General features: G+C 35.2%; 1 protein-coding gene across 2 annotated transcripts in view; it reads right to left on the reverse strand.

The window, feature by feature from the left end:
- Nucleotides 1-2,694: 2,694 nt before the first annotated feature.
- The window catches only part of LOC128250334 (uncharacterized), a 29,284-nt gene continuing 20,873 nt past the window's right edge, over nucleotides 2,695-11,105 (reverse strand). For both annotated transcript variants that reach the window (XR_008266361.1, XM_052975140.1), the window contains one exon: nucleotides 2,695-4,289. Coding sequence is in view for 1 of the 2 variants with exons in the window: in XM_052975140.1 (XP_052831100.1) it covers nucleotides 4,113-4,289 (177 nt within the window). In the remaining variant the exon portion in view is untranslated. The remainder of the gene's footprint in view (nucleotides 4,290-11,105) is intronic.

An 11,105-nucleotide genomic window follows, 5' to 3' on the forward strand; every position in this document is an offset into this window, starting at 1 on the left:
TATATATATAAATAGTTTAGGACAATCAGTAAGTTGTCATAATAGTACTTGAAGTTTCATTCTTTTGTTGTCACATTATTGTTATTATTATTATATATACATACATATATATGTATGTATGTGTAAAACATCATGATGATCATCTTCATCATCATCATCATCATCAAACCCACCACCATCACCACCACCACCACAGCCACCAGTGCTTTCTATGTGGCACCAGCACCAGTGCTTATTATGTGACACCAGCATCAGTATTAATTCTGCTGTAGGGAAATGGTCTTCCTGAGTACAGCTGGTATCCTGTGTATAAGGGGGTGAGTGCAGATACATCTGTGTGCATGTGTGTATATATGTATATGTGTGCATGTGTATGTGTGCTTACCCTTGTGATGGCATGTAGTGATTGTAAACGAGCATTACTATCCCACAAGCCATTTCCAGTTTTCTTTGAAAAACATATCTGGTTCTAGGGGGATATTACTTTGCTTGGAAACAGGTAAAGGTTGGCAACGGAAAGAACATCCAGCTGTAGAGGAGTCTACCTCAGCAAATTTTTCCATGTAACCCATGCAAACATGGAAAAATAGAAGTAAAACAATGAAGATGATGAAGATGATAATGATGACAATGATGATGGTGATGATGATGATGGTGATGACAACGATGACGATAATGATGACAATGATGATGAGGACAATGACGATGATGATAATGATGATGATCAGGATCGTGATGATGTAACTGATGATTATGTTGGTGAGGATGATGATAACGATGACGACGACAACGACGACGATGATGATGATGATGATGATAATGATGATGAGGACATTGGCATAATATACAAACATCGTGGAGAAAACCAATAAGCCGGTGCTTTTGAATGAAATCACTCGGTAATTATTTCTCCCAAATTGCACAGACAATCCCTTGTCACTCACGTTATTGTCAAAATGCAGCGAATCAATGATTGACTTGATGAAAACCTGTAACCAACAAATGGTATTGTTCTCAAAAGGCACCATGAAAATAAAATATATAATAAATAAAATAGTCTTAATCAAAATTAATTCATACGCTCTATTGTGTGTCGTTTAATTTCCCTCATTCACTAATTACTAAATTTACTACACAGCCAGATAATTTCTCAAGGATATTAACCAACATACATACATACATACATTTTATACATATATATATATATATATATATATATATATACACATATATATTATGCATATATTATATATATATATATATATATATATATATATATATATATATATATATATTTATATATATATAAACATACATACATACATACATATATATATATCATCCATGCCAACATGGGAGGCGGACATTAAATGACGATGATGATCATTATCATCATGTATGGCATAGCTCAGTGGTTGGAGTGTCAGACTCTCAATCATGAAGTAGTGAGTTCGATTCCTGGACAGGGCTGTGTGTTGTGTTCTTGAGCAAGACATTTTATTTCACATTGCTCCAGTCCTACTCAGCTGTAGAAATGAATTGTGACATCATTGTTGCCAAGCAGTATCAGCCTTTGCCTTTCCCTTGGATAATGTTTATTTCTTTATTGCCCATAGAGGGGACAAACAAGAACAGATAAAGGCTTTCAGTCGATTACATCAACCCCAATGAGTAACTGGTACTTATTTAATTGACCCCAAAAGGATGAAAGGCAAAGTCGATCTCAGTGGAGTTTGAACTTGGAGCGTAACGCCAGATGAAATACCACTAATATTTTGCCTGGCATGCTAACGATTCTGCCAGCTCACCGCCCTCCCTTGGATAATATTGGTGGCATGGAGAATGGAGGCTGGTATGCATGAGTGACTGCTGATCTTCCATAAGAACCTTTCCCGCACTTGTGCCTTTTCGGGCAACTTTCTATGTCCAGTCCCATGGTTTTTCATGACTGAAGGGGGTCTTTACCCTGTTATATATATATATATATATATATATATATATATGATATGTATATGCATATGTATATGTTTATATATATATATATATATATATATATATATACACACACACATATACAAGTAACTGTCGTCATTGATATACCAACATCAAATCGTGACACCATGTGACCTTTCTTGACCAATTGCAGCCCACCTTATGCTAATAATATTCGACTTTCTTTAACATTTCTCGTTCAAATTCTCAAAAGATGAAGATTAGCATCAAGTATGAAACTCGGAGTACCAACGACTTTGAATAAAAGTGTTTTTGATTCATACATGTAACTTCCAATAAATGTGTTGATTGTCCTTCTTTCATTTGTCGACCCACTCGTGTATATATATATATATATATATATATATATACACACACATATATATATATTTATGTATATACATACATATACATGCACAACCATATGTATTTACATGTATTTTATAATATAGGAATTCCTCACATTACATGAATAATAAATTTTTTCAAAACGCAAAGTCCTGTAATGCAAAATTAATATTCTTATTGATTTCCAAGTGAGAAAATGATAATGCATTCTGATAGATATTTAAAAAAAAAAAAGAACAGCAACAAAAATACAGCGCAGCTACTTTAATGCATGAAAATAACAATTTGTGAATATAGTATATGTACAGTATAATATGTATACATAAAAACATTTGAAGTGAGATATGTAAGGGAACAAATAAGAACTGTAATTTCATAGTAGGGCATGTTCTAACCACGAAAGATATTGACTGCTGTCTGAGAGTTGGTAATGGAATAAGAATTCCTGGATGGATGAGGGGCACTATCTTGTAGCCTGTATATCGTTACTCAACTGTCTAGAAAGAGCAGTCAAATTCTTCCTAGTTGGACCTCATTTCCTGCCAGCATCTTAAAAATATGAAGGACGTCTATCTTATAGAACATAGCCTGATTTGACCTGGGCTGGCAAGCAGGAGAGCTGCACCAGGATCCAGTCTGGTTTGGCTTGGTTTCTTATGGCTGGATGCCCTTCCTAATGCCAACCACTCTACAAAAAAGTGCTGGGTGCTTTCAATGTGGCACCGTCACAGGACTCCTGCAGGCAAAAACCTCTTCGCCAGGAGGACTGACCTCAACACTTCTGCTGTGGAGGATGGGTCTCACTGGGTCTCGTCCTCATCATCATCATCATCACCATCATCATCCTCTAACATCCGTCTTTCATGCTGGCATAGGTTGGATGGTTTGATCAAAGCCTTCAAGCCAGAAAGCTGCACCAGGTTCCAGTTTGATTTGGCTTGGTTTCAATGAGGCACTGGCACAAGTGCTCTTACATGGCAGTGGCACAGGGCTCTTGTAGGTCAATCCTCTTCACCAGGGGGGAATGCAGACTTAACACTTCTACTGTGGAGGATGGGTTTTTTTCTTATTCTTTTAACATTGTTTCGAATTAATCCTGTATCATCTTGTAGCTTCAAAAGGCCAACGATGTGATTGCATATTTTTAGAATGACATTGTAGGATATGTGCAAGAAGCCAGAACTGGCCAGTTTGAATGTGAAATAAATAGAATATCTGGGCTGGATATGGCCAGTTTAAATGCTAGGGGGTGAAAAAATTATTTTCGTTTTCTTCTTTTAGAATCAGATATTTGTGATTGAGTCAGTGTAGAATGGTCGTATAATATCTAGAGGTGTTAACCTTTGAATACTCATACCACATTCCAGATATCTTGAAATCGCAGAATAAATTTTATTTTATTTTATTTTTTTTATTGATGCCAACATCATTACATACCATCAAAAACAGACAATATTTACCATCTTAGTGTTTTCTCACCAGAAACCATAAGATCAAGACATATTTATTTATATCTTCCTTTGTGTGAGAATCTCATAAAACCTGTCCAAGTTCTAATGCTGTTCTAATCTCCATTAGCAGATTTCAATCCTAAGAACATAGACAAAGGTTACAGCAGCAAATTATTGACTGCAGTATGATAAGAATTAAGACATGGCTGCCGTACAAAATGGGGAAAAACAACAGCTCACTTATTTCTCAGAATGTTTCATGGCCAATGACCTGAAAATATGCATTTAATAACAAATGAGCTGAAAGCTAGGAAGCGGTTTTCATGTAAGTCTATCAAATCCAAAAGAAGACTCATTATTCTTATGAAATAACCTGCATGACATATAAACATGGTAGGTCAGTAGAATCGTGGAGGCAATGCCGGACCAGACTTCTGCTATAAACTGACAAGTTTCATGGTGTTCAAATATTTCATGAGAAATTTTTTTTTTCTGTTGCTGAAAGAAAAAGAAAGGAAATAAGAAAAAAAACAAAAAACAAAAGAGTGAGAAATTGAGTTCAAATTAGATGTACGTACATATATACAATGTATGTATATAAGTATGTATGTCTATACACATATGCATTTATATGTATATATGCATATATATGTATGTGTATATATGTATATATATCATATAAATATTTATGTATATATGTAAAATCTACACAGACATATTTATATACATACATATGTATATTATATATATGTACATATGCATATGTGCATTCATACATGTGTGTGTGTGTATGTGCATCCGTATATACATATATGTATGTATACAAATTTAGAGAAATATAGAGAGAGAAAGTGATGTGTGTGTATATATATATATATATATATATATATATATATATATAAAATGTACCATAACACTTGAAGGTGTTAGATTAAAATTTAATATCTATTGAAACAAATGTCAAGATTTTTGTTTTAGCTAGACAATAGAAATATTTCTGAGCTGCAGCAAAACATAACTGAAGAATTTGACGTTCGTTAGGCACATAGGGAAATAATTTCAACCTTAGATTGAATTGCTACACATCTGCTTTAAGCATCATCAAAGTGTTGGCGCTTCTTGGTTTGTCGTTTAAGAAACATATGATCAAAAGGATTTGTGGGGATATTGGTGCAAAGCTTGCGGAAAGAATTTCAAAGAAGATTTCAAAAGTCTGCACACGAATCCTCTTCTTGTTTTTCCCTTCTCCTTATCGTCATCGTTATCATCATCACCATCATCCACATCCTCCTCCTCTTCCCCCATATCATCATCATCATCATGAGCCTCATCAACACCACCGCTACTGCCGCCACCAACACCAATACCATACCACCATCACCAGCACCACCAACACCACAGCAGCACCAGCACCAGCACCACCACCACCACCAACAACAACAACAACACCACCATCACCAGCAGCACCAACACCATGACCACGACCACCACGACCACCACCACCATGACCATGACCACCCCGACCACCACCACCTTTTATCAAGAACAAAATTTATCTTCAACTACATTAAATCGCAGTCCATCTGTGTTAATCACCAGTTTGTAATATGAGAGGAACAGAGAGAGAGAAAAAGAGAGTGAGAGATGGAGACGGAGATTTGGTTGTTATTTCTCTCAGGCTTGGTGTCCACATAGAAGCTCCAGTATTGGCTGGGATCTTAAGCAGAGCCAGGACATTAAAATTACTTGTTGTAGCCTGACCGAACAAGAAGGCAGACACCATTTCCAGTTCAAAGATAATGGATTAGTAGTTGTAAAGGTTAGGCAGGATCAAATACTTAATTGATTAATAATTTCATTAATTAGAGAACATTTCAGTGATTTGTAGCAAGTTCTGCAGGCAAAAGTTGATTTATCAAAGACAAAACCTTAGATATTCTTGAAGGAGTGAGACCAAGGAAAGACATGAATGTAGATGCTGAGGTGGAGGGCATGGATCAATAATAGGTCCATTGGCATATTCCTTCGGAAATCTAATGATGATGATGATGATGATGTGATGTATGCATGTATTTATGTATGCGTGTATGCGTTATGTATTTGTGTGTGCCTATGTTGTATTTTCATAACTGTTAGTATGTCTGTAAGTGCATATGTGACCATCTATGATGATTCTCTCTCTCTCTTTCTCTTTCTCTCTCTCTTTTCTATCAAAGGTAGTGTATCTATGATTACATTATCCAATGAACCTGACTCCTTCAAATAATATGCTATGATATGATACATATTTCACTGTTATTTCTAGCAGGGTAATTGACCACGTAGAGGTTCCCTCATTGGCATGGAATACACAGATATTGGATGTGCTGTTGGATGGTCTCAAGACATTGAGCCTTACAAAGAAAATGACTAGGAACCGAGATATTTGGCAGAATTGATACTGATGCTGGTGCCACATGAAAAGCACTCGTGCATGTGTGCCATGTGAAAAGAAGTGGAGTCGGTGCCACATAAAAAGCACCCTGTACACTCTGTGGAGTGGCTGGTGCTAGGAAGGGCATCCAACCATATAAATCAAGCCAGAACAGACAATGGAGCCTGGTGCCTCCCCCTAGCCTTACCAATTCTGGTCAAATTGTCTAACTCATGCCAGCATGGAAAATGGACTTTAAATGATAAAGATGATGATGTCTATTATGTATTTACCAGTCTTTGTATATCTTCTATCTTTTACTTGTTTCAGGCTTTAGACTATGGCCATACTGGGGCATTGTTTTGAAGAATTCTTAGCTAAATGAAACAACCCCAGTACTTGACTTTTTTTTAGACTGGTGTCTTATTCAATCTGTGCCTTTTGCAGAACCATTAAGTTATGGGGATGTAAACACACCAACACTGGTTGTCAACATGTGGTGGGGACAAACAGACACAAAGACATACACACACATGTGCACATGCACACACACACACACACACACACACACACACACACACGCACACATACACACATATAATATACAGCAGGATACTTTCAGTTTCCATCTCCCATATTCACTCACAAGGCTTTGGTCAGGCCAAAGCTAAAGTAGAACACACTTGCCCAAGGGGCCACACAGTGGGACTGAACCAGGAACCATGTGGTTGAGAAGCAAGCTTCTTACCACACAGCCACACTGGCCCCTGAATGGTTAAAGACGTTAAATTTCTTTACAGTGTCTGCAGTACATCCATGTGTATTTTAAGAGACAACATCATTCACACACATTACATTTTCAACTTTGACCTCAGTGACAAGTCTTGGTTTCTAATTGCTGGTGCAAGGTCAAAGGTCAGACAGTTGATAAATGTTTTTGAAGTGCTTGAGAGTTAAGGGAGACCATACTATTATTATTATTATTATTATTATTATTATTATTATTATTATTATTTTTATTAGTGAATGAGCTTCCTGTCATATGATATAGTGGAAGTGTAGGAATTAATTGTGAGTCCAAACGGTTCATCTTTGAGTTGACTCTTGCATAGACACCCTATCACGTGCATATATGCTTACACACACAAACACAGAGGCAAATACACACACATGCATATACACACACATACATACACATATATTTACCATGTATTTAGACACGCAAAACTATATGCATGCAGCATATACAGAAATAATCCTTTCTACTACAGGCACAAGGCCTGAAATTTTGGTTCCTCCCCTAAAAATTGCTGTTCTTTTACCAAAATTAAAAGGAATTATCCACTCTATAAATTCTTGTCATTGTTTTACCCTAAGTCAGATCTGACTGAACAGACGTATGACCAAACAAATGATCAAAGGAAATCTAACCATGACCATGCCACCGATTTTTCAAGACATCTAGGACAATATTATTCAATTTGTTCTTTCAATTTGTTTTTGAAGATATATGGGTGTAATTTATTAGTGATTTGGTTGCTATTTCTAGCCAGTCAAACAATCCCATATGGGCTCCTTTGTTAATTAGATCAGACTGGAAAATGTTGTGTGGTAAAAGGTGAGGAAGCTGTGAATTGATGAGAAGATCTTAAAGATTTAGGACTTTGTTAAGTGTCACGTTGTATCAAGGGGGAATAGAAAGATGCTGGGTAATAGATTGGCTCTGTTTTGGAAATGTAAAAGTAGAAGTCAAATCAGTGAAGGTTGATGATGGTAACAATGATAATGATGATGATGACAACGAGGACGATGATAATGATGACAACGATGATGACGATGATGACAACAATGACAATGGTGATGATGAGGACGATGGTAAGGATGATGAAGACAACGGTAACGATGATGATGATTATGAAGTTGATGATGGTAATGATGATGATGACAAAACGACGATGATGATGATGATGGTGATGATAATGATAATGACGATGATGACAACAAAGAAGAGAAAAATATTACCTCACTAGAAAACAGGTGAGGGTTGGTGACAGGAAAAGTATCCGTTCATAGAAAATCTACCTCAATGAATTCCACCTGTCCAATACAAGAGCAGGGAAGTGGATATTTAAACAACAAGGACGATGGTAATGTTGTTAAAATGTTAACACTACTGATGAGGATGATGATGAGGATGATGATAATGATGATGATAGTGGTGATGTAATCATTATTGTCATAAATCATTACTATAAAGGAATCATTATTCTTTAAAAAAATCATTACTATAATAAATCATTATTTATTACAAAATTTCATCCTTATTATTTTTTTCCATAATCACTTTACTGCTTTTCTCTCATTTCTTTCTCTTTCCATTTTTCTAATCTTATCTCTAATAGAAATTTTATCTTTGTTATGTTATAGGAAATTTGAAACATTAAAATCTCTACGTTCGTATTTTTGTTGATACTTTGAGAGTGTTGACAGCTTTCTCAAAATATTAGACAGGATTTTCTCCAGACTGATGTCTATATTTATTGATGCTCACTGGCTTGGTCTGAAAACATTCTGGTTCTCGACCAATATTCTCTGTTTCAAATGGATAGATAGTAATCTGAAGACATTTAACCATTTCATTGTTATATTTTTGTTGAAATTACATAACATTTGATTCAATAAATTGAAAAAAAAATTAGTGAAATAATTTTATCATTGTTAATGTGGAGTTTGGAATATAAATTAGCATGAAATTTTGATGGAAAGTTTTCCTTCAAATCATGTTAAAACAAGAATTTTCTATCACAGAACTAGGGACAGTCTCAGGTAGATTAGAATTAAAATGGTTAACCCTTTTATTATACATTTCTGTTGAAATTCACTCCTTTTATTTCAATTAATATCATGAAATTTTGGTGAAGGCTAATTTTGGTCAATTTAAAGCAGGAAAAATATGTGGTATTCCTTGATGGCCAGTCAGGATAATGAAAGCAATAATTTCTACATAATACTTTGTAGAATTAGAAGTTTAAAATTTAAAATCAAAGAAAAAGAAACTGTATATAATATACATACTTAATATTTTTTTATTACTTATTATGAAGATCTTAAAATTTCTAGTTTTACATAATTATGCATTGTACCGTGTCAGCATGACATACCCTAAGGTAAATAAATTATACGAAATTAAACATTCTACAAGGCAAGACATTTCTTAAAGATAGACTTTTATATCATAAAACCAAGGATGGTTTCTGGCAGGTTGGTATCAGAAGGTTATGTGTTCTATTTAAGAATATCTGGCCTCCAAGGATCATAACTGGTCTGAATCTAAACTGATTATATGATTAATCTGTATTTGAACAGTGAATGCAATTTCTTATATCAAATGCCAGGAGACCCACAAGTCTGGATCCATGATAAATTTGCCTTATTATATTTTTCCCTTTTTAACTAAATGTATTGCTTTTTTCTTTCTTTTTCCTTTCAACACTTAATGGATTCAAAACAATCAATAAATGCATTGAAAAGTGTTCTTGTGGACGCAATACACCATAGCTATCCATTTACTCCTTTCATTTTTAAATGACTATCAAATTTACACATTAAATTACTTTTAGATTTCAATTATGCATACAAGCCATATACCCAAATTCTCATGCAATCGTATTTTACCTACAATAAATTAATTGCTATTTATAGAATATTTCATTCCATTTTTGTAACTATTTAAAGACCTTTTCCTCTGCCAAAGCTAAAATTAATTTATTTCCAAAATCTGACAGGAAGCTAAAATTCATTTCACATAAATATATAAATTCTACTGTATGGTGGCTTATGTAATTTAAATTGCTTTTGTATTTTCATACTCATTGAACACAGAAATTAAATATGTCAATGAAAATATACTTAAACTCAGCATAAAAGAATTGTCCAAACTTAAATATGTTTTCATATATTATAAGTCCTGATAGCATGGAAAATTAATTTATTTCCAATGCAGCACTCAAATTGAACTTTTGGTTATCTACACTTCCAGATTGGAAACTTGAGGAAAATTGAAAATTCACTTAAGCAGAAAGTCCAAATGTGTACGGTAGTTTCTCGAGTCTGAGAAAGATATTTCTGCAATTTCTTGCTGAAACCTGTATAAATGGTTTGTTTATAGTGGGTCGAATGGTTGTGCTGTATGTTAGCTCATTTCCTCCTTCAAATTGATATTACCTGAGCAGATGCACAATGTGCCAGATGTCATATCAGATAAGGCGGTGAGCTGGCAGAAACGTTAGCACGCCTGTCGAAATGCTTAGCGGTATTTCGTCTGCCGTTATGTTTTGGGTTCAAATTCTGCCGAAGTCGACTTTACCTTTCATCCTTTCGGGGTCGATAAATTAAGTACCAGTTATGCACTAGGGTCGATGTAATCGACTTAATCCCTTTGTTTGTCCCCTCTATGTTTAGCCCCTTGTGGACAGTAAAGAAATAAGATGTCACGTGTCAGACATTAAAAGCAATAGCAGAGTAACTCGAGATGAAGTGTTTTGCTCAAGAACACAGTGCACCACCTGGTCTAGGAATTGAAACCATGTCCTCCCAATAATGAGTGCAATATCCTAACCACTAGACCATGCACCCTCATGGAAACTCCAAGTACCATCACTTGTAAAAGCAGTGTAAGAGACTTATGAAGATTTAAGTATATTGATTTCATAGATGTAGGAGTGGCTGTGTGGTAAGTAGCTTGCTTATGAACCGCATGGTTCCAGGTTCAGTCCCACTGTGTGGCACCTTGGGCAAGTGTCTTCTACTATAGCCTTGGGCCGACCAAAGCCTTGTGAGTGGATTTGGTAGACGGAAACTGAAAGAAGCCCGTCGTATATATGTATATATATGTGTGCGTT

The sequence above is a fragment of the Octopus bimaculoides genome, chromosome 20, assembly GCF_001194135.2.
Source record: "Octopus bimaculoides isolate UCB-OBI-ISO-001 chromosome 20, ASM119413v2, whole genome shotgun sequence".
NCBI classification, from domain to species: Eukaryota; Metazoa; Mollusca; class Cephalopoda; order Octopoda; family Octopodidae; genus Octopus; species Octopus bimaculoides.